Here is a 25660-nt window from a genome sequence, read left to right on the forward strand (position 1 = left end):
TAAAATTACAGAAAACTGATAAAAATATCCTCTAATGTAGTTTCTTGGGTATATTCCTTTGTTTTAGTAGGCTCCCTGAGGTTGAATTGTTGGATCAAGAAATTTATACATTTTTAAGTCTTTGAATCCTCCAGCCAAATTGCCATATTTGTAATGATTGATATTCCCACTATCACTATGAGAATCTTTGTAGTTAACTAGGCCTTTTTTTAATATTTTGTGTTTTAGTTTTGTGTGTGTGTGTGTGTGTATTTTTTTTTTTTTAAATTGCTAGAGTGTAAACTTTGAAAATGTCTTCACTGGCACTTCTCATTTCTTATTTTGTGAATTGCTTATATGTCCTCTCATCATTTGCTTTAATAGTAAATAGATCATCATTGTTTAGTGGTCAAAAATCCATTCTAAAAATGTGTTGGATTTTTACCTCTTTACAAATGAGATATTGAAACTGATTTTTAGAATGATCCTTCTTGCCCAAAATATTGACTTTCTTACCTATACGGTGCACTTACATATATCCCTTGCTTTTTCTCTTTAACTCAGTTCTGTCTCTTTAAATCTGTCTATTTTTGTGGTACTTGAGATCTAATCCAGAGCCTGGTGCATGCTAGGCAAGTGCTCTACCACTGATCTATAAGCCCAGCCCCATCTTCATTTGACATGATCATAATTAATATTTCATTCTTTTTTTGTGGGGATAAGGCAAAAATATTATTTTTCTTAGAATTTCAAGCATGTAGCACAGTACCTGACATGAGTACTAGTGTTTCATAAAATACATTTAAATAGCCAGGTGTAGTGGCATATGCCTGTGATCCCAGCAGTTTGAGAGTCTGAGGCAGGAGGATTGCAGGTTTGAGGCCAACCTGGGCAATTTAATGAGAAATAAAAAATAAATAAAATATATAATTATATAAAAAATATTATCACACATATACATGTATGTTATGTGTACATATGGCATATGTTATATACAATATATAGTGTATAATATATAACAATATTATAATGTATATTATATAGTATATATAATTATATACTATATGATATAATATAATAATATATTACTATATATACAAAATGAATGAAAGAATGAGCCTGTTAAAGTAATATCTTCACTGTTGTTTGTTGTTTGAGTCCTTAGTTCTTTGTCATATGGATAACCTTGGATTAAATCTTTAATTAAAGAAGTTTGTTTTTCCATTCTTAAGATGATAAATATGTTTAAACCAGCTTAAATCAAGAGGCATATAATAATTTTAGGATTTTTCTCTCTTTTAGGTTATATACAAATTTTATCTTTAGTCTAAGAATTACTAAAAGATACTAAAGTCCTAAAGGGCATCACAATCTATTGCTTAGCCCCACATTTCTTTTTTTTTAATATTTATTTTTTAGTTTTAGGTAGACACAATATCTTTATTTTACATTTATGTGGTGCTGAGGATCGAATCCAGTGCCTCATGCGTGCTAGGTGAACATTCTACAACTGAGCCACAATCCCAGCCCCAGCCCCACATTTTAAAAGTAGTATTTTATATGAATATGTAAAATGTGTATATATATATACACACACTAATTCAATGGCTGATTCCTAGAATTTACATCCTGTATTGTATTAAACAGGTGGTTCATATGAAAATGGTAACACCTAGAGGTGTAATAGAAAAAAGCTGTCAAGGACCTCGTATGTCAACAGGCCCTGATATCCATCACTTCATCATGGGATCTGAAGGTAAATATAACTGCAGATTTATTATGAAAAAAATACTGGTGACTCAATTTTGTGAAAAATCTGTTATTTGATATCAGATCTTTGAAAGAAAGACATTTTATATACTTAAGGAATAGTAATTTTTAAAAAGTTTTATTATTTTAGTATTTCATAAAGTTTTTATTATGAGAACATCTTATTTAACTTTCTTGTTCATTTTCCTTTTTTCTGGAGATAGTGCATCTTTTTTAAATTACATTTTTTTCTTTCAGAATTTTTAATTAATTTTAGGAAAAGTAGGATGTAAAGTAGTTTAATATTGTGTACTATACTGTTTAATATCTTTACAGTTGTCAGGGGAAAGAACTGTAAACATTATCTTGCTGTCTTATTTTTCTATAATTTTATCTTTTTTTTTTTTACTATTTGATTTTTAGAAGACCTGAAATTAAATTCTGATTTACATCTTTATTAGTGCATTATACATAATAATAGGGTTCATTTTGACATATTCATCAATGTATGTTACATAATTTTCTTCATTTCAGCCCCCAGTACTTTGAGTCACATATCTTTTAAACCTGTTGGTCATTAAATTTTGCAAGTAGTATCCTTAGCTGGTTACTTAATGTTGGATAGATTAGAATGTAGTTCTTTAGGTCATCCTAAATATGTAGTTGCTATATAGATTAGAAGAAAATTAACCTTTTCTTTATGTTTCACAGACTGTAGGTAGACACAGTGAATTGTATGGATAAGCTAAACATGACCATAATTTTCAGTTCTTTGAATGGGAGTCTTGGAGAATTCAGAAAAATAAGAATTTGGAGAAACAAAATAATCTAAAACAAGAAATTATTTCTAAATTTGATAAATTAAAACAAGAAAGTGTAAATTGGCAGAGGAACTCATTTGCTTTAGAGGTGGTCCAAGTAGAAAAAGATTTTAAGCTATATTGAGAATTGGAACAAGTAGTTATAATTAATTAAGATGTTAGAAGATAGATTGCAATCTTTGATGGTAACATCAAAGAGGAGAAAAATGACAAAGTCTAGCTCTTGGTGTTATGATAAAGTGATATGCTCTTTACCATATCACTAAAATTTGATAGACTCTTGTCTAGGGGTATAGCTTAGGTGTTTTGCATGATAATCAATGAAACTTTTGTTGAGATTTCTCACCAGTTTACTTAGTTTATTCCATTTCTGATCAGCAAAATCTTCTAGGAAAAAACAGCTACATTTTTCATGAGAAAAATAAAATATTAAGTTTCTTTAAAATAATATAGTTGTCAAATATTTTTCTGGAAATTCTTACATTAATGCATTATCTAAAAGTTAACTAAAAGAATGTAAATTTTGCTATTAGATTTCAAGGTAAATAAGAAATGGGTATTAAAATTCATATTTATTTATGTATTTATTTATTAATTCATTCAGATACTGGGAATTGGTCTTAGGGGTGCTTTATCAGTGAGCTTCATCTCCAGTCCTTTTATTTTTTACTTTATAGACAGTGTCTTCCTAATTTGCCCAGGCTGGCCTGGAACTTGAAGTCCTCTTATTTCAGCTTCCCAAGTCACTGGTATTGTAGCTGTATACCACTGCTCTTCCCCTAAAACTCATAATTTTTATTATTGATATATACATAGTTGGAATTGAATCTATAAAATATATATTATCTTTTCAAGTAAACTCTTCAATTTTTTTTCTCAGTGTTTTAAAAATTCTGCTTGTTAGGTACTGTGGTAGCACATTTAAGGGCACTTAAGTAGAGGTCATTACACAACAGTGTGATAAATTCTACGATTAAAGTAAATGAGGGAGAAATACAGATCAGGTCAGGTTGATGGGTATTTGAAGGCTTCTCCCGAGAAGCCATACCTAAACTGGTTGTTGAAGGTTGTTAGCAGAAAATAATTCTAGGTCAAATATAGAAAGATGTACAGTATTTACTCTTTAAAAAACAACATAGAAGCAGACTGAGAAGTGAGAAAGCCCCTTGTCTGTTTCATCATGAAACTGCCAGTTTTTCAGTATAAGTAGGACATAAGGTTTAATTGCTTGGTAGAGTAAACAGCAGGTTATAAGGGGACTGGAGAGAGATTTAAGGTAGGAAAACAGTAAAGTAAGTGAAGAAATATGATTTATGGAAAATAGGTATAAATAGTTAAGTGAGATTTTATTATGAATATGTATTCAAAATAGCATACTGATTTAAGAGCATGAGCCATGAAGTCTGTCAGATTTGGATTTCAATTCTAGTTTTATCACTTGTGTTTCTGGGACTTTGTTTAAATTAGGTAATTATCTGTGTCAAATGTCCTCAGCTATAAAATGAAAATAATAAAAGCATCCCTTTTCATAAATTTGTTGTGAGGATTTAATGTGATTGTGCTCAGCAATTTATAAGACCAAATGTTAAGTTTATTACTGTTATTCTGGCTATTCATTATTTTGATATCATCAATCTTTACCATTTATGATTCCTAATCACTATTTCAGCTTATATGCAAATATAGCATTATTTTTATATAGGCCAGGAGATGACATGACTGAGAAAGTAAATTTATGTACATCATGTTCTGTTGTAAAATATATATATATTTTTAATGGACAGCATGCCTTTATGTTTTTTTTTTTTTGTTGTTGTTTTTAATGCTGTGCTAAGGATTGAACCCAGTGCCTCACACATGGTAGATAAACACTCTGCCACTGAGCTATAACCTACACTCTGTAAACCATTTTATCTACTTAATTGTAGAGCAAACAATAAATAAATAAAGACCATTTCCTGAGTTCTGGTATAAGTTATAGCTATAACCTATACCCTGTAAAATGTGTTTTTATGTGCTGTTTTGAACTACATATATAATAACCTTATGCCTTAAATGTGATCATAAACCTTTCCTGAAGGTTAAAAATGTTTTTTTTTTTTTCCATAGTTAAATTATTTGATGACAACCTTGAATTTTTGTTTTGTACCTGGGATTGAACCTAGGGGCACTTAACCACTGAGCCACATCCCAACCCTTTTTATTTTTATTTTCTTTTGAGTTGGGGTCTTGCTAAGTTGCTGAGGGCCTCATTAAGTTGATGAGGCTGACTTTGAACTTGCAATCCTCCTGCCTCAGGCTCCTGAGCTGCTGGCATTACAGGTGTGTGCCATTGCACCCGGTAATCCTAAATTTCACATATACCTAATAACCTGAAGTATAATGTGTTTGTCTTGTTTTGTGTTGTAAATTTTTCATCTTTTCTTCCAATAAGGAGTTTTCTTCTATTTTAGGTGCTCTAACATGATCAGTATAATGCAAATTATAATAAATATTCAAAGCATTATAAATGCTTTTCATTCTTTTCCTAACCATAGGATTTACTAATAATTTAACTTTCTTTTATTTGAAAGACAAAGTGTAATTTTGTTTTTTAACCTACTGATAATGCTTTTGTTTTAATGTTTGCTCTACAATTAAGTAGATAAAAATGGCTTATATCAATCCTTTTTTAAAGATTCACTCGTCATGTTTTAATTAAATAAAGATCATCCTTGGGTGTATTTCTCAGGAAAGGCACTTTTACCATTCCCTGAGTTCTGGAATGTTCTAAACTGGTTTTCTGTGACTTTGATACTAAGGACGGCTTGAATGGATACATCTTTGGGTCATCCTTTCTCTAACTTTCTTGAAAATGCAGCTCCCCTATTATATTAATTTTATTTATTGTTTTAAAAAAATGATACCAGTCTATTTCTCTTGTTTTTCATAGGTTGTTTTCTCTTTTTACCTGGAGGCCCAGGATTTTTTTTTTTCTTTGTCATTATACTCTTAAAGTTTAAGTTGATTGGTTGGGTTATTTGCTGTAGTTGTATCTAGTAGACTTTTCCAGTGTATAGACTCACGTCTTTTATTTCTAGCCAATTTTTTGGATTGTAATGTTAAATTTTTTTTTTAAATTTCTATTTAAAAAATAAAGGTATTTTGGGGGGCTGACATTGTGGGGGCTCAGTGGTAGAGCGCTTGCCTAGCATGTGTGAGGCACCACATTTAAAAAAAAAGTGTTTTATTATTTTGATTTTTATTCTTTAGGGACGCCCATTATACATATGTTTGACTTCTTTTGCTTATTTTCCAATTCACCCACTTTTTCTCTGATTTCTTTATTCTAGTGTCATTCTTTGGCTATTTTTCTGCTTTTTAAAAATACCCTTTAGTAAATTTTCATTTAAGTGTATCTCTTATTCAGTTACCTTATAATTTAACCGTCATTTTTTAGGTGCTTTTTAAAATTGTTGCTGTATTTCTTTCCCAAATTTGATGGTTTGTTTTATTTCTCCTAGGGTTTTTAAAATTTGTCTTTAATTTTTGTGTTTCTAATTCTCTGTTTGTTTTTAGTATTCCCAGTAGCTTGTTTGGCAATATTTAATTTTTTTTGAAATGTTGTATTGCACTTCTTCTCAAGATCATGATTGGTTTGGGGAATGGGATTTTTTTCTGCATACTATTATTTGTATTTTCTGACTTTTTTGCAGTATTTCTTTTTTTTTGTACCAGGAATTGAACTTAGGGGCACTCAACCACTGAGTCACATCCCCAGCCCTATTTTTTAAATTTTATTTAGAGACAGAGTCTCGCTGGGTTGCTTAGTGCTTTACTAAATTGCTGAGGCTGGCTTTGAACTCGTGATCCTCCTAAGCCTCTGGATCTGCTGGGACTACAGATGTGCACCATTGCCCCCAGCTGCAGTATTTATTTATTTTTTAAAAATATTTTTGCTCTGTTTTTTTCTATTCATGTTTGTTACTTTAAATAGGTTTCTAGTATGGTAGTGTTTTTTTCCCCATGTTCTGTCCTCTTTTGTGCTGTTTGTTTTTTGTGGTAGTTTTATTGAGGCAAAGGATGGCTGTCTTTTCCCATTCTTTTTCTTTACTGCCTTGTATCTAAAGAGTCTCAGCAGTCTGTCTGTCTGTCTGTCTGTCTCTCTCTCTCTCTCTCTCTCTCTCCCTCTGTGTGTGTTTGTGTCATTTGTATTTCTCCAAGGCTGTAAATTTTGGTTCTTCACATTTTCAAATTCCACTCTGTAGTCAGGCTGTGGACTACTGAGGTCTTGTACAGTCTATTGTTTTTATTGGCATTATTTGTCGTGCATTTACTTTCTGGGTGTAATTTTGTCTGTGCTTCTTCCAAGTCCTCAATTACCCTCTTTGTTTTGTGATCTTTTAATCCTTCCCTTATTCACTTTTTAGCTTGTAGCAGCTGGAAAGCTGCAGGAGGTCTGTTGGAGTTTTTTTCTTTTTTTCTTCAAATTTCTTAGAGGTAATTTGAAGGTTGCAGGGTTCTTTTGTTTTTTGTAATACTGAAGTTATAGGCCTTGTGTGACTTGTTTTCCATGTTGATTTTTTTTTTGGGGGGGAGAGGGTAGGGGAAACAAAATGAGAGGGAAATTTCAGAATCAAATGACTGCCATTATTCCTAATCAGAAGGTTACTTGAGTATATTTTATGAAATTATGAAAGATTTTAAATTTGCTCCAAGCAAATACTTGCATTTTATAATAAATAGCAATCAAAGCTTCACGTTTTCTCAAGAACAAAAATTATATTTGAAAATCATAAAACAAAATGTTGAAAGTTATTGCAGTCTTTTTTTTAAATATAAGCATGTGTTTTTAAACATAAACATAATATGTAAGCCTCAGTGGTGTCACATTTCCATGAAGTTATTTTGTAAACAGTTATATAAAGTATATATAAAATATTGGCATAAGATGTGTATAATCAAGTGATAAATAATCTATGTAGTTTTATATATCACTACTGATCTAATATTCCCAGAACAAAAGAATTAATAAAAATTAATTAAATAAAAATACCATAGAAATGGGCCTTTTGATGAAGTGAATTTGGACATATCCATTTTTGATTGGCTTAATTTGAGTATAAGTCTGAATTGAAGCCGTCCCCATCAGACTACATTTGGGACCTGGGTGGATTTTGATCTCATAGTGAGAGAGTAATGAACTGATAGATGACAAGTTGCATAGACTCACCTTGATCACTTCCTTGACCTTGGAATAAGACAATAATTTATTTTAAACCAGATTTTAAAAATCTCATAGTGTTATGGTGGGCTTTACTACTTTAGGGTGCGTATCTATGAAACAATATGGATATATAGAAATTTGAGGCATGCCTTCTTTTTATTAATATTTAGGAATTTTGAGAATTTCAAAAAACCTTTATGTATGTATAGAGATACATACGTATTTTGAAATAAGCTTTTTGAGTAATAACATGTACATTACAAAATTTACAAAATTCAGATATGTAGAAGTATGTACAAAATTCAAGATGTGTATTTGTCCAGAGTCAACACTATTGTAATATATATCCTCTATTGGTTGATGTTTAAGTAGTTTCCATTTTTTTCCTTTGGATCATATTTTGATTATAGTGTTGTGATTCAGAGAAATATTTTCAAATTACTTTATTAATCAGAAGTAAGAAAATATGTCAAAATATGTCAAAAATATGAGAACTTGGAGTTCAGTTTTTAAATAGAAAAGTTTCTTGTCAAAAGTCAGGGTTTGTATTGACCTTCCCTAAATTAATTTAATCTGATGAAACTTGAATTGCAGAAAGCATTTTAAAAGATTTTCTGTGGCTTATGGTTAGATTAGAGTAGGTGGATGAGGTGATTCATGTGTTTAGGAATTTATACCTGACAAGTTTTAAATTTGTTTGTAGAACTGACTTTGAACATCAGATGTTAATTCCAAGACTACTAGGAAACTTGTAAAAATGTTGAAAGGAGTAAAAACATTTAAAACTAAGTTTAGTGACAGTGTCAGTATTCTGGAAGGAAATTAGCAACTTTAAAAACTGTCTTGATAATATAGAATAGTTGTGATAGATAATTCTGTGCTGATGGGTGAGAAGACAGCATAGTACTTACCTGTCAACCTTTTGCCCCTTTCTGACAAAAGACTAAAAGTTCACCCCAGAAAGAAACCCTGTCCTTTTTAGCTATCAGTACCCCCACCCTGTGCTCACACACCTCCATGCCCTGAGCAACTACTTTTTGTCCCTATAGATTTGCTTTTTCTGGACATTATACCTAACTGGAATTATATATGTATAGTTAGTGTTTTTGTGACTTCTTTTACTTACTATAATGTTTTAAAAATTCAGCTGTTGTAGTATATATCAGTAGTACTTCATTCCTTTTTATAACTGAATAACATTTCATTGCATGGATATACTACATTTTGTATATCTATTTATCAATAACGGACATTTGGGCTCTTTCTACCTTTTGGCTATTATCAGTTATGTTACGATAAATATCCTTGTACTGATTGTTGTGTGGACACAGTGTTTTCATTTTTCTTAGATATATATCTGAAGTGGAATTGTTGGTCACACAGGTCATCATCCTGAGTTTTATAGTTCAAAGAACATCCAGACTATTTTCCTGCATGGCTACATCATTTTATTTTCCTACAAGCAGTTTATAAAGAGTTCCAGATTTCTTTACATCCTTGCCACCACTGTTATTTTCTATTTTTTAAAAATTTGTAGTCATATGAGTGGTGGCAACCTGGGATCTCATTCTTAATTAGCATTTTCTTTTGACTAATGATCCTGAGCATCTTTTTTTTTCCATGTGTTTATTGATCCCTTGTATATTTGCTTGTATATGTCTATTCAGAATATTTGCCTACTTTTTGGTTGGTTATTTATCTTTATTATGGAATTATAAAAGACTTTATTCTGGGTATGAGTCCCTGTCACATAAATGATTTGCAAATGTTTTCTCCCATTCTATAGATTTCTTGCTTGTGTCTTTGAAGCACAAAAGTTTTAAATTTTGGTTGAGTCAATTTTTTTTCTTTTGTGGCTCTCATGTTTTGGGTATCATATCTAAGAATATAATGACAAATCCAGGGTCCTGATGATATACCGCCATAGCTACTTCCCAGAAATTTATAGTTCTAGCTTTTATATTTGGATCTTTGGTCCATTTTGAGTTGCTTTTTGTATGTGGTGTGAGGTAAGTGTTCAACTTCATTGTTTTGTATATAGATATCCATTTATCCTAGTGCCATTTTTTTCAAAAGACTGTTCATTATTGGAAAGTCTTGGCACCCTGTCAAGAATTAGCTGACTATAAAAAAATGGGTTTCTTTCTGGATTCCCAGTTCCATTGATCTCTGTCTTATGCCTGTACTATACTGACTTGTTTACTGTTTTTTTAGCAAATTTTTAAGTTGAGACGTGTGAGTTCTCCTTTCTGTTGTTGTTGTGTTTTTTTTTAATATTCTTTTAGTTATTCTGGATCACTTGCAGTTCCATAAGAATTATGTAATTAGGTTGTTAATTTCTACAATGAAGCCATCTTGGATTCTGTTAGGGATTACATTAAATCAGTAGTCTAATTAGATAAATTTGAGGAATACTGTCATCTTAACAAGGTTGTATGGGGTGTATTTTCAATTATTTAGATCTTTAGTTTCTTTTGACAATACTTTGTAGTTTTCAAAATGTAAATTTTGTATTTCTTTATCATATTTATTCCTATTTTATGTTTTTTTTGATACCATTATAAATGAAATTATTTTCTTAATTTCATTATAAAGAAACAGTTGATTTTTGCATATTAATTTTATTTGCTACAATCTTGCTGGCCTCCTTTTTAAGGTCTATTAGTTTGTTATTAGATTCTTTAACATTTTCTGTATACAGATCACATTATCTATGAATTATTTTTTCCTTTCCAATATGGATGAATTTTAATTTCTTTTTCTTGCCTTGGCTAGAACCTCTAGTATAACATTGAATAAAAGTGGCAAAAGCAGAACTCTTATCTTGTTCCTGATCTTAGGGGAAAATCATTTAGTCTTCCCCCATTAAGTATAATGTTAGATGTGGGTTTTTCATAGATGAACTTTATCAGTTGATGATATTCTCTTCAATTTCTAGTTTATTGAGTGTTTTTGTCTTAATGTTGAATTTGTCGAATATTTTTTACTCTATTGAGATGTTAATGTTATTTTTGTTTTTTTATTCTACTGGTATGTTCTATTACATTTATTGATTTTTTAGATGTTACATTTATTGATTCTTTCATTCTGGGGTTAAACAAACCCCATTTGGTTATAGTATTATTTGGGTTTTTTAAAAATTTTAATTATGCACGACAGCAGAATGCATTACAATGCATATTACACATATAGAGCATAATTTTTCATATCTCTGGTTGTATACAAAGTAGAGTACAACATTCGTGTCTTTATACATGTACTTAGGGTAATGATATCCATCTTATTCCACCGTCTATTCTACCCCTGTGTCCCCCCCACTTTCCCAACACTCCCCTTTTGCTCTATCTAGAATATGTCTAATCATCCCATGTGCATGCTCCCCCCAACCCCATTATGAATCATTATTTTTATATCAGAGAAAACATTCGGCATTTGTTTTTTGGGGATTGACTAACTTCACTTAGCATTATATTCTCTAGCTCCATACATTTACCTGCAAATGTAATGATTTTATTCTCTTTTAATGCTGAATAGTATTCCATTGTGTATGTATACCACCTTTTTGCTATCCATTCAGCTACTGAAAGGCAGCTAAGTTGGTTCCACAGTTTAGCTATTATGAATTGTACTGCTATAAACATCGATATGGCTGTGTCCTTGTCGTATGCTGTTTTTAAGTCCTTTGAGTGTAGACCGAGGAGTGAGATAGCTGGGTCAAATGGTGGTTCCAGTACTGCTTTCCATATTGGCTGCACCAATTTGCAGTCCCACCAGCAATGTACGAGTGTGCCTTTCCCCCCACATCCTCCTCAACATTTACTGTTGTTTGTATTTTTAATAGCTGCCATTCTGACTTAGAGTAGTTTTGATTTGCATTTCTCTAATTGCTTAAGATGTTGAACATTTTTTCATGTATTTATTGACTGTATATCGTCTTCTGAGAAGTGTCTGTTCAATTCCTTGACCCATTTGTTGATTGGGTTATTTGTTTTTTGGTGTTAAGATTTTTGAGTTCCAGTTTTCCCAGCACTATTTGTTGAAGAGGCTATTTTTTCTCCAACGTATGTTTTTGGTACCTTTGTCTAATATAAGATAACTGTAGTTAGGTGAGTTTGTCTCTGTGTCCTCTATTCTGTACCATTGGTCTACCAGTCTATTTTGGTGCCAAACCATGCTGTTTTTGTTATTATTGCTCTGTAGTATAGTTTAAGGTCTAGTCTACTGATGCCACCTACTTCACTCTTCTTGCTAAGGATTGCTTTAGCTATTTTGGGTCTCTTATTTTTCCAGATGAATTTCATGATTGCTTTTTCTATTTCTCTGAGGAATGTCATTGGGATTTTTATCAGGTTTGCATTAAATCTATATAGTATGGTAGTATGGTCATTTGACAATATTAATTCTGTCTATCCAAGAACAGGGTCTTTCTATCTTCTAAGGTCTTCTTTATTTTTTTTCTTTAGTGTTCAGTAATTTTCATTGTAGAGGTCTTTCACCTCTTTTGTTGATTCCCAAGTATTTTATTTTATTTTTTTTGAGGCTATTATAAATGGGATAGTTTTCCTCATTTCTGTTTCAGAGGATTGTTACTGATATACAGAAATGCATTTGATTTATGGGTGTTGATTTTATATCCTGCTGCTTTGCTGAATTTATGTATTAGAAGTTTCCTGATGAGATTTTTTTTGGATCCTCTGGGTATAGAATCATGTCTTCAGCAAATAGTGATAGTTTGAGTTCTTCTTTTTCTATCTATATCCCTTTAATTTTTTTCATATGTCTAATTGCTATGGCTAGAGTTTCAAGAACTATGTTAAATAGAAGTGATCAAAGAAGGCATCCCTGTCTTGTTCCAGTTTTTAGAGGGAATTCTTTCCATTTTCTCCATTTAGAATGATGTTGGCCTTAGGCTTAGCACAGATAACTTTTGCAATGTTGAGATATGTTCCTGTTATCCCTAGTTTTTCTAGTGTTTTGAACATGAAGAGGTGCGGTATTTTGTCAAATGCTTTTTCCACACCAGTTGAGATGATCATATGATTCTTTTCTTTAAATCTATTGATGTGATGAATTACATTAATTGATATCCATATGTTGAACCAACCTTGCATCCCTGGTATGAGCCCCATTTGATTGTGGTGCACCAACTTTTTGATATGTTTTTGTATTCGATTTGTCAGAATTTTGGCATCTATATTCATTAGAGATATTGGTCTGAAGTTTTCTTTCTTTGATGTGTCTGTGCCTGGTTTTGGAATCAGGGTGATAATGGCCTCATATAATGAATTTGGAAGTGTTCCCTCTTTTTCTGTTTCATGAAATAATTTGAGGAGTATTGGTATTAGTTCTTCTTTGAAAGTCTTGTAGAACTCAGCTGTGTATCCATCTGGTCCTGGGCTTTTTCTTGGTTGGTAGGCTTCTGATGGAGTCTTCTATTTCATTGCTTGAAATTGATCTGTTTAGGGCTGGGGATGTGGCTCAAGCGGTAGCTCGATCGCCTGGCATGCGTGCGGCCTGGGTTCGATCCTCAGCACCACATACAAACAAAGATGTTGTGTCTGCCGAAAACTAAAAAAAAATAAATTAAAATATTAAAATTCTCTCTCTCTCTCTCTCTCTCTCTCTTTCTCTCCCTCTCCCCTCTCTCTCTAAAAAAAAAAAAAAGAAATTGATCTGTTTAACTTGTGCATATAATTCTAATTCATTTTAGACAAACTGAATCATAGGACTCTAGAAATTTGTCAGTGCCTTTGATATTTTCTGTTTTATTGGAGTACAATTTTCAAAATAATTTCTAATTATATTCTGTATTTCTTTAGTGTCTGTTGTGATATTTCCTTTTTCATCACAGATGTTAGTAATTTGAGTTTTCTCTCTCCTTCTCTTTGTGAGCATGGCTAAGGGATTATCATTTATTTATTCAAAGACCAATTTTTTGTTTTGTCAATTTTTTCAATTGTTTTTTGTTTGTTTCAATTTCATTGATTTTAGCTCTTGAGTTTAATTATTTCCTGTCTTATGCTAATTTTGGTGTTGGTTTGTTCTTATTTTTCGTGGGCTTTGAGATATAATATTAGGTCATTTATTTGTTGACTTTTTCTTCTTTAATGAACTCCATGCAATGAACTTTCCTTTTAGTACTGCCTTCATAGTGTCCCAGATATTTTGATATGTTATGTCAGTGTTCTCATTTACCGCTAAGAATTTTTTAATCTCCTCCTTTATGTCTTTTGCAACTTATTGTTCATTCAGTAGCATATTGTTTAGTCCCCAGGTGTTGGAGTAGCTTTTATTTTTTATATTATCATTAATTTCTAATTTCATTCTATTATGATCTGATAGAATGCATACTTTTTTGTATTTGCCAAGAGTTGCTTTGTGGCATAATATATCGTCTGTTTTAGAGAAGATTCCGTGTGCTGCTGAGAAGAATATATATTCACTTGCTGAAGGATGAAATAGTCTATATATGTCAGTTAAGTCTGCATAATTGATGTATTATTGAATTCTGTAGTTTCTTTGTTCAGCTTTTGTTTGAAAGATCTATCCAGTGGTGAAAGAGATGTGTTAAAGTTACCCAGAATTATTGTGTTGTGGTCTATTTGACTCTTGAACTTGAGAAGAGTTTGTTTGCTGAACATAGATGCTCCATTGTTTGGTGCATGTATATATATATATATTTATAATTGTTATGTCTTGTTGATGTATGGTTCCCTTGAGTAGTATGTAGTGTCCTTCTTTATCACTTTTGATTAATTTAGCTTGAAACCCCTGCTTTCTTCTGCAGTCCATATGAGTGATATGAGTTTTCCCAACCTTTCACCTTCAGTGTGTGGGTGTCTTTTCCTGTTAGATGAGTCTCTTGGAGGCAGCAAATTGTTGGGTCTTGTTTTTTTTTTTTAAATCCAATCTGCCAGTCTATGTCTTTTGATTGGTGAGTTTAGGCCATTAATATTCAGGGTTATTATTGAGACATGATTTGTATTCCCAGCCCTTTTTGTTTATTTTTTGTATTTAACTTGACTTAGTTTCTCTTTTGATTAGTTTTTCCTTTCGTGTAATCTCCCCCTCTGCTGATTTTCATCATTGTTTTTCATTTCCTCTTTATGGAATATTTTGCCGAGGATGTTCTATAGTGCAGGCTTTCTAGATATAAATTCTTTAACTTTTGTTTATCATGGAAGGTTTTTATTTCCTCTTTAAATCTAAAGCTTAATTTTGCTGGATATTAGATTCTTGGTTGGCATCCATTTTCTTTCAGAGTTTGGTATATGTTGTTCCATGATCTCCTTGCTTTGAGGGTCTGGGTTGAAAAATCTGCTGAGATACGAAGTGTTCTCCTCCTATATGTGATCTGATTCCTCTCTCTTGCAGCTTTTAAGATTCTATCCTTATTCTGTATGCTAGGCATTTTCATTATAATGTGCCTTCGGGTAGATCTCTTGTAATTATGTACATTTGTTGTCCTGTAAGCCTCTTATATTTGATTTTTCAGTTCATTGTTTATGTTTGGGAAATTTTCTGATATTATCTCATGGAAGAGATTGTGCATTCCTTTGGTTTTGAAACTCTGTGTCTTCCTCTATCCCAATAATTCTTAGATTTGGTCTTTTGATGCTATCCCTTAATTCTTGGATGTTCTGTTCATGGTTTCTTACTATCTTCACTGTGTGGTCAACTTTATTTTCCAGATTGTGTAGTTTGTCTTCATTAATTGATGTTCTGTCTTCCAAGTGATCTAGCCTGTTGCTGATGCTTTCTCTTGAGTTTTTTATTTGGTTTATTGTTTCCTTCATTTCAAGGATTTCTGATTGGTTATTTTTCAGAGTCTCTATATCTTTCTTGAAATAATCTTTTGCTGCCTGTATTTACTCCCTTATCTCTTTGTTTGATCAGTTTTTGCCTCTATTTGCTCATTTAAGTCATTCTTTAATTCACAGATCATTTTAATTATGAACATTCTGAACTCCTTCTCTGACACTTCATCAACCTCACTGTCCATCGGATCTGTTATTATCCTGGTTTGTTTGGGGCACTTTCCTCCCTTGTTTTTTCATATTGTCTATGTGTCTTCCCTTCTTACAGTGTGGATCTGAGATATTACAGTTTCTATCCTATAATCTTGTAGTATCCTTGTAGATTATCTGTACCTAATCTTGATGCTGGGCTTCCAGACCCTGCAGGTGTCCCATGATGGATGTTACTGCAATAAAGGTGGTGGCGGCAATGGGGGAGATAACTCAAAATAGCAGTGGAGGTGCCCCTAGATGAATGCAAGGTCTTTTAGAGATGGGGCTGAGATGCTGGGCCTTCCACTGGCTTTGGGATGCCTGCCGTGAGACGTAGCTGCTTCTAGGCCCTGTCTGTTTTTGAAAGGTAGAGGCTATTGCATGGGGAAGAGTATGGTGATGTTAGCAGTGTCCCAAGATGGAAGTGGGTTAGGCCTGGGCTCCCAGGTGTGTGTGTGTGTGTGTGTGTGTGTGTGTGTGTGTGTGTAGGGTGTTATGGATCTAAACCTACCCTGGGCCTGGTTCCTGCGCAGGTGAGCAGAGGTGGGTCTGGACTGGGCCTGATCTGTGGCAGGGTTCTTCTGGTTGGAGGAAGTGGTCCTGTGCCAGAGCCTGAGCTCCAGGGGGTATCTACTGGTGGTGGGATGGATCTAGGCCTATCCTGGGCCTGGGTTCTGTGCAGGTCTACAGTGTTATTTTTTTAGGATTTTTGTGTTCATATTCATAAGAGATACTGATTTGTCATTTTTTTTCTTGTGATGTCTTTGTCTGATGGCATTGGAATAATATAATACTGGCCTCATACAATGAGCTGGGAAGTGTTCTTACCTCTTCCACTTTTTGAAAGAATTTGTGAAGAATTTGTATTAATTCCTTAAGTACTTGGCAGGATTAAGCAGTAAAACCATCTGTGCCTTGGCTGTTCTTTATGAGTATTTTTGGATTATTCATTACTAATTTGAATTAGATTATCTACTTTTTCTTGAGTCAGTTTCAGTAGTTTGTTTCTCTTCTAGGAATTTGTCTGTTTTACCTCCATTGTGTAATTTATTGCCATCGTGTTTACGGTTCATAGCATTCCTTTATAATCTTTCTTATTTTTGTAGATTTGGTAGTAATGTCCCCCATTTCATGCCTGATTCTAGTAATTGGTTCATCTTTGTTCAGCTAACAGTTTGTTAATTTTATTGATCTCATTAATATCACTTCTAGTTTTAGTTTCTTTTGCTTGCTTTATTTAGGTTTAGTTTGCTTTTCGTTTTCTAGATGGGAGGTCAGGTTATTGATTTGATATCTTCAGTATTTTAAAAAAGAGACTTTATTTATAGTAATATATTTCCTATTTTAGGTGTTGCTTTAGCTGTGTTTGATGAGTTTTGGTATGTTGTATCTTATTTCCATTCTTCTCAAACTATTTTCTAATTTCCCTATTTATTTGTTCTTTTACCTATTGATTATTTAGGAATGTATTTAGTTTCTACATATTTGTAAGCTTCCCAGATTTCTTTCTTATTGGGTTCTTATTTCATTCTATTATGGTCACATAACATACTTTGTACTATTTTAAGTTTTGAAAATTTGTTTGATTTGTTTTATGGCCTAGCTAGTATGTGGTCTGTTCTGGAGAATGTTCTTTATGAACCTTAAATGAATATATGTTTTGCTATTGTTGAGTTAAAGGTTTTAGTTTTGTAGATTTATAGTGTTATTAATCTTTTCTTTCTTTGTTGCTCTTATGCTTAGTTGTTAAGACTATTATTGAAGGTAGGGTATTGATGTATCCCAACTACTACTAAGTTTCCAAATTACGTATTTCAACTAGCTCTTCCTATATTATTATGTCCTGTTCTTACGTACATACCTGTGATAATTGTATGTCTTTCTGCAGTTTATTATTGTACAGTATCCTTCTTTAATAACATTTTTGTTTAAAGTCTGTTTTATCGTTATTAGTATTTAGCCTCTCCACCTTTTCTTTCTTTTTAATTATTTTTAGTTGTAGATGGATACCTTTATTTGATTTATTTTTATGTGGTGCCAAGGGTCAAACCCAGTGCCTCACATAATGCTAGGCAAGTGCTCTCCCACTGAACTACAACCCTTGACCTTCTCCACCTTTCTTGTTGTTGCTATTTTTATGATATCTTTTCCCATATTTCAATCTAATTGTATCTCTGAATTTAAAGTGTGTGTCCTCTAGCAACAGACAGTTTGATTTTTCTTTAAATCTAGTTGTACCATCTCTTTTTCTTTTGGATACTTAGTATGTTGACATTTAATATTATTGCTTTAGTTATACTGATGTCTACCATATTCCCCCCCAGTAGGTCTTATGTCTTTCTGTTTCTCTGTTCTTCCATTATTGCTTTCCTTTGCATTAGTGAGTATTTTTTAATCTGGCACTTTAATTGCCTTAGTGGTATTTTTAGTGTGCCTTTTAAAGTTTTTTTTTTTTTTTTTTTAAAGCAGCAAAGAGGTGTTTATTGCGAGCTAGCTTGGTCCTCTGCGTGCACACACAGCAACTGGTGACGCTGAGAAGCCCCGAGCCCAGGGTTTGCAGCATTTTTATACATTTTTTGGAGAGGGCAGGGACTTTACATACATCATAGCAAATCATCACACACTGCGGGAAAATGAAATAACAACTCTAAAACATGATTAGCACATTCACTGGTGGGAACAAGTTGGTTAGGGGTGATTGGTCAGAACAAAAGGGGTATTGGTTTGAACTGATTGGTTTGAGCCAAGAGGGGTGTACGTGCTGAACTACATGGTTTCCCAATATGTTATCAACCACCATAAACTACTGGGAGGGTCATCTGGCATCCCAGGTATTTCCCTGTCTCATGCTGATTGGTGGCTGCCTGGGGGTTGCTATGGATCTCCACCTAGCCTGGGACAACTGGGGCAGCAGATCTCTCCTGTTATTTGTAGATAAACAACTTCGCAGGGTGGGAATGTGCTTAGGAGTGCTCTGTGGGCTTTTCCAAGGACAAAGGTCATGTCCCTTTCTTGGACAGGCTTTGCTCTGAGATAGAGGCTGGTTTTTCATTCCCCCCTTTGTCTGGAAACTTGGGAACCAATCATGGTTCCCTCAGTTGTGGGCCTATTTGGGCAGGCTCTACATCTTGGTAAACAGTAATCCTCAGGGGACAGTCTTTAACTTCCCAAACTTACTTAAAATTGGCCTCCTAGATCCAACCTGACTTGATTTACTTATCTACACTGCCTAACCATTTCTGGCTTTATTTCCCCTAATTTTAGAAACTTTATTGCCGTAAGGAGAAGGGGTGAGAAGGGGCGATGGCTCGTTCTGGCTGCTTCAGGCTAAAAAGGGGTGTCGAACATGAGGGGGCTCGATGACAGGGGGGACGACGACATGGGGGACGATGACATGGGAGACATGAGTTCCCTTTTAGAAGTCAGTTCCATTTGAGGTCTGGTTGGGGAAAAACAGGTTGTCATCTGGGGATGGGTACTTCTATGAGAGAAACAAAAACCATGAGTACTGAATAAGTGTTGCAGCAGCTGGAACATGTCACTGTACATAAGTTCCCTCACCAGGCTTTAACATCCCCAGTTACCAGGATTGTAAACATAACATTTAACTTTTAGGGTTACAGATGTCCTTCCCCTTAAGATACAGTTTAATAATTTAATGCCATCTGATCTTGCAAAATCCTTTTTACTAGTATGACCTCTGTGTCTAATAGAGAAATCTTTAATTCTGTTACTTATGGCTGGATACTCATACTAGCAAACACCAAGCCTACCTGTGTAGGTTAGGAATATCTGTGGGCCTTAAACTAAAACTACTCTGGCAGTTTCTTTTGATAGTTATCAGGCATTCCTACCTAAGAATCTCTTTTGCAGCCTCCAGTTTACTTATTTATGGAAGTTACATTTAACTGTTATTATCATTTAAAATGTCCAGGAACAGCTGTGTTTTGGCTTTGACTGTCTTTGCTAAGTGTTTAAGATGAAGCAAGTCAAACTGACTTTTGTTTCTATCTATTGTTAACAGTCAGCTGAGTTTCCCTGGGAGTCCTCGGGGAACTTACAGCAACTTCTCAGTTCCGTTAGTGCCATTTGCGCTAGGATGGGTCCAGGCCTTGCTTGACCATATGGCTTCCCTCGGAAGCATTAGGGATGTCTCCCTTTTCTGATGACCCTCCTCTTCACAGCAAATGCACTGATTGGCTTTCTGTCCTCCACTGGTCTCATTAATCTCCCTGTTCAGGAGGTTATGTGGCCTAGAGTTGCAGAGCCCTTTGAAGAAGTCCCCTATTCCCTGATTCAGACTGACTCAGAGGGCAAGAGCCAAATTTTTAATTTTAAAACTTAATCTTAAACATCTAGCAAATAAGTTGACAGCCTTATATTAAGGGTACTGGGCTTTAATGTCTATCTCTCTATCCTGTAGGTGATAACTCCTTGTAACTCATCTTAAATTAACCCAGGTCGTGAGCTCTTAAAGTAGTACCTCTGCAAAACATTAACAGGCAATCCTTAGTCCATCTATAAGCAAACTACAAAATAAAACTAACTAGGGTAAAAATATATTTAGTTTATATAATAGCTACCTTGAATTCTGGCAGAGTTATACATTATAATCCCCTGTTTGAGATCCTGGCAATCGTGACAAAAACCACCTTTTGGACACAACCTTAAATGTACTGAAATCTGGCCTACTTTTTTCATAGTCACTTTCACATGTAGTGAGATGGGACATAGAGCCTTATCTCAAGTAAGGCAGGGCTCTTCATAAATCTCAAGTACTATAGTTCTGAAGCTGATCTTTGTTTTTTAGACATCATTTTACAAAGTTTACATAAATTGTTGCTCAGGTTTACATGAACATTAGCTAACACAACATAATATCACATCAAAAACATGAATTAGAGAAAAGCTGAAAGCTTTTAACATTTTGTAGAAAAGTATTTTTGTATTTTAAAATTGTATCTCAATGTGAAAAGTAACATGGAACTGTACATATCTTATTGATAACAAGTCCAGTTATAGAACACAAATGATATAATTAAATCTCCAACATGTTTTTCTTTTAAGCCTAAAATTACCATACAACTTTAGAACACCAGCTTGATATAATGTTCTTTTGAAGCTTCTACCTTACAGACTTGTATACCTGGAAGATATGAACACATTAATAACACCATAATTACATTGATGATTTTATGCTAACCAAGTTTATTTTTTAAAGAAATAACATAGCACAATTTTTTTAAAACAATAGCACTTGTTTAACCAGCTGTTTGATTTTTTTTTAAGATTACTTGCTCAAAAACTTACACACATACCTAACTTACACAAACCTTCTTTATCCCTTACTTAAACCCTCTTGATTACTTAGTCACATAGACTCTCTTATCCAGTAACACATTTTCCCTCTATTAAATCCATACCTAGAACCTTCTAGCTTCTCTTTTTATCTGTTAACTTTTTTGGTTCACATTTTGAAACAAAACTTGTGAATTTTTTAATTTAAGCAGATTATTTCATAGACATGAACATTTTATTAGGTTTTATTTTTGAATACCTAGAAAAACTTATAAGCTTAATTTTAAAGACATCTTTACTTTTATCTGTTTCCCAATTTAAATTGAACCATTTGAATCACGTGAATCAAAGATATTTGGATCCATTTTTAAATTTTTCATGAGCGCTCCTCATCTGTCAATTGTCATATCACTGCAGGATGTATGGACATATACACATACAGACATACCGACACACAACACATAACACAAGTGTAACACAACACAATAGTAAAGGCCTTGTAGCTTTCTCAGGTGAAATCTCATTGCAGTGTTAAAAAAAAAAAAAAAAAAAAAAACCTCCAGTTGATCAAAAATAGAACTTATCAGAAAAACATTAACTTGTCTGTAGGATCAAAATCATGAGCTCAAAAAAAAAAAATACAGAATCTAAGAAAAAGCAAAAGTCCTAGAAAAGATGACTGGCCAGTAATTAGTAAATACCATATAATTTACTTTTGGGTTGGGGTCTAGTTTGAGTTAAGGTAAAAGGACACTTTTACCTTTTTTTTTTGGGGGGGGGGGCTTAGATCTGTCTCCTGCTGAGCACTCCAGGCTTCTTCTATTTGTATATCAACTTAAGTCCTGGCTGAGGTCTGGAAGGAACTGGGACAACTGGAATTCTGAGCAGACACCTCATGCCTAAGGCATTTTAACCATAAGTCACAATTTTTAGGTTTGGATGTTGAAAATTATGATACAAGTTTAATATACAATTTACAAAATTTCATACCTTTACTACATTTTCCTACACTAGAAAAACTTGCTCACACAAAACTGAAAATAGGATCTTAATAATAAAAAAGCTACCACAGAAGAAATTTCTTCAGGATCATTAAGCCACTTTCTTTGTTTTGAAGTTCCTAAAGTAGTATTAAGTTACATTAAATCACCTGAAAAAAATTTTAAAAGAGAATCACACACTACCATGTATATCCAAAATTAAGCTTTTAAAAATTTTTAAGACTGTTGCTATTTAATGTCATTTCAATAAGCCAGACCAACCAACATCCCAATCCAACACTTTCTTTTCCTGAATCTTTACACAGAGGGGAACAGATACCATATCATAATTTTCTATCCTTGTCCAAGTTAATGCACTGGTATACCTAGTGAAATCTTTTCAGTCTACCCAGTTCAAAAATTGATGAGAAAAAATAAAGCTAAATGATTGGGAGTTACTTGCCAACTTGGAAGTAGAGTTGTTTAATTTTCTGTCCTAAGTATTTAAGTTTTCTAGCATGAACTATCTGAAATCTCAAACTAAACAATTACTTAAACCCAACTTTTAACTGTAAGATTGTGCAATGTTTTAGAAACCCATTCAGATACCAGATTGTTACAATAAAAAAAATCACATTTAGCCAAGATCATCCCCAAGAAACAATCTATAATAACCTTTAAAACAGACCGGATAAGAGAAAAATCTCCAGGTTTTTAATTTCATTTAATTATGACTCTTATCAGTGGCACCTTAGATTTCCCATGAGTGGACCAGATGTTTTCACATAGGGGCAACTATAGGTGTAAAATCAAGGGTCTCAGTGTGACTGACTTTACTGCATTTAGGTGGAGTAATCCTTACAGTGCAGGGAAAGAATGAGGAATTTCCCCAAAGCGAAAATGGCTCTGGCAGCTGCTGGCAGTCTATCAGTTTCCCTTTCACTTGCAGGATTAGCTCCTTTGGATAGATCCAATCCCAGGCAATCTGGCATATCTCCTAACTTTCCAGTAGAGTCAATTTTTATCTGCCTTAGGTCTTGAAGGGGGAGGGGGTTTGTACTTTGATGGACCCAAATTTTTTTCTTGATTTTTTTTTTTTTTTCCTCTAAAAATGTCTCTCTTAGCAGCTTAAGGAACACAGCACATTTTAAACATTGGGGCGGTAAAACAGACTATTGAAAGTTATCTATGCTCCTTAGAGAACCTGGGCAGATTTTACTAATTTTCTTATGTCTTTTTCAGTCCTACAACCTGAATTGCTAACATTTCTAACCTGAGAAAGAAGGGGAGCATCCAGGAGGAATGGATGCGGGGTTGGGAGTGTTGTGTAGCCCATACGGAGGCAAATGTGATTGGGACTTTCCCTCAGTGCCATTCATCTACGATCACCCTAAATACCCCTGAGGGCTGTCGGGAGGGGGCTCAAGAGAAAGGACCTTAGGAATACATCTGAGGGTAGCCCAGACTGGAATTCCGCAGTTGTTCCAAACTCTTTCCTCCACCTCCACGCATCCGAGGCAGATCCGGATTCAGGACACTGTGTACTCACGCCAATTGCTCTCCGGGCCCAGACAGAAAAGTTGGAAGCGGCTTTGGCAGAACCCAACATGCCTGCTCTGTATAGAACAGGTGATTGAGAGCTGCCTAGGCCGGGAAACCTCTCACCCGAGTCTTGAAGAGTGGTGGCTGCACTAATTGCATTTAAGTAGCCATCGGGTGCCCACCTTACCTCCAGAAAGAAAGAGAGAAAGATGCACCTCAAACAGACATGGGGTGCGTTCACTTACCTTGGTGTAGAATCTCGGTCTGGGACAGAATTTATGACTGAAAGTTTGGCTCCCATCCCCAAAGCCAATTAATGCCAATTTAATAATAAGGACAGGGTTTTGAGAAAAGTTAAAGTGAGATATCAAAGTTCTTAGATCCCCAGCAGGCATTCTTAACCGCAGCGGGTGCACTCAGGCCAACTACGGGAAGAAAAGAAAACACTGCTTCCCTAATCTCGCTTACAATTTAGGTTAAAATCTAGCTAAAGTTATCTCCACACCTCTAAGGCAGATTGGAATTTGGGACTCTGCATTGGTCCAAAGTAAAACAATGCCATCACACTTAACAGAGACACAGACAAAAAGACACACAGACACACACACAAAGACATAGATTCCCTTTTCAGATTGTCAAAAAATGAAAGTGAGTGCTGGCCCCAGGCCAACTGGGGCCTTCCCTTCAGACATACGGATTGGGAGAGCATCCCCCTCAGATTGAGTCTGACAACCCCAGATTGGTAGATTAGTTCTCTTGCCAGGGTTTTGGGGTGGAGACAGACAGGACAACAAAAACAAAAACATATAACACAAAATTCACAGCGCGGCCACAGAATTTGCAGCGCGTCGTGGATTGCTACCCAGAAACTAAAGGCTCAGGCAGACCGCGGATCCATCAGCTACAAAATACTTTACTAAATACTTCACAAAATACTTTACTACAGGCAATCCACTCAGAACCCAGAAAGGGGCTGGGGACGTCTCCCACAAACCCTGTCGGCTGCCCTTCGGTGCGTCCACCTGGACCTTTTGCCGACCTCACAACACAAAACCATTACTGCATGCATCCAGAGTACATTTTCCTACACATCGGCAATGCCTTTACTTACCGGCCGGGTTTTCATCACCTCTCGATCGGGGTGTCTGGGTAGGCTTATTAGGGGGATCCCGGACGAGCCCCCATATGTTATGCTCGAATTCAGGACCCCCAAAGACCACCAGAGACCCAAGATGGATGTAAGCAGCAAAGAGGTGTTTATTGCGAGCTAGCTCGGTCCTCCGCGTGCACACACAGCAACTGGTGACGCTGAGAGGCCCCTTTTAAAGTTATTTGAAGACTTTTTGCCTTGTCTTTGAGCATTTTTACTATTATGTGTCTGTCTCTGGTCTCTTTCTAGTACTTCCATTGTACATGTAGTAGTGTGGTTAATGGTTATTCATATTTCTCTGAGGCTCCATTCATTTATATTTGTTGTTCTATTTGTTCTTTGTATTGCATAATGTCTATCAATGTATTTTCAGGTTCGTTCTTTGTTATGCCAGATCACATCTGTTGTTGAGCACCCTGTCAGTGAATTTTTCATTTCAGTTATTATACTTAGTAACTCCAGAATTTCCATTTTGTTTTTTTGAATGATTTCTCTCTGTTGAAAATTCGTATTGGTGTAACATTATCAGCATATCTTTTTTTTTTATTTTTTTGAATCATGGTTTATCTTAGTCTTTTGAACACATTTATACTGACTATTTTGAATTCTTTTTCAAATATGATATCTAGTTACTTCACAGGCAGTTTCCAGTTTCTTTTTTTCTTCTAGTATATGGCTTATACTTTCTTCTTTTGTTGTAAGCATCAAATTTTTTTTTGTTTTTATAAAGTGAATGTTTTATGTAATATGTTGAAACAACTCTGTATATTGTCCTCCCACCCCAGAATTTGTTTTTATTTGCTGAGGGACTGACTGTATGATTTTAGTGAGGTCCTTTTCCTCATACTTTTCTTTTTTGCACTGTTAACTTTCTGATATTGTTCCTCTGGTGATGCACTTTAGGTATGGCTACAGTTCCTGGGGAT

The 25660-nt window shown here is 34.3% G+C and overlaps 1 protein-coding gene across 2 annotated transcripts in view; it reads left to right on the forward strand.

Moving 5' to 3' along the window:
- The window catches only part of Agps (alkylglycerone phosphate synthase), a 141603-nt gene that overhangs the window by 51940 nt on the left and 64003 nt on the right, over positions 1-25660 (forward strand). For both annotated transcript variants that reach the window (XM_026391997.2, XM_077802919.1), the window contains exon 10: positions 1627-1735. In XM_026391997.2, the coding sequence (XP_026247782.1) occupies positions 1627-1735 (109 nt within the window). The remainder of the gene's footprint in view (positions 1-1626; positions 1736-25660) is intronic.

This window comes from Urocitellus parryii, chromosome 1 (genome assembly GCF_045843805.1).
Source record: "Urocitellus parryii isolate mUroPar1 chromosome 1, mUroPar1.hap1, whole genome shotgun sequence".
In the NCBI taxonomy this organism is placed as follows: Eukaryota; Metazoa; Chordata; class Mammalia; order Rodentia; family Sciuridae; genus Urocitellus; species Urocitellus parryii.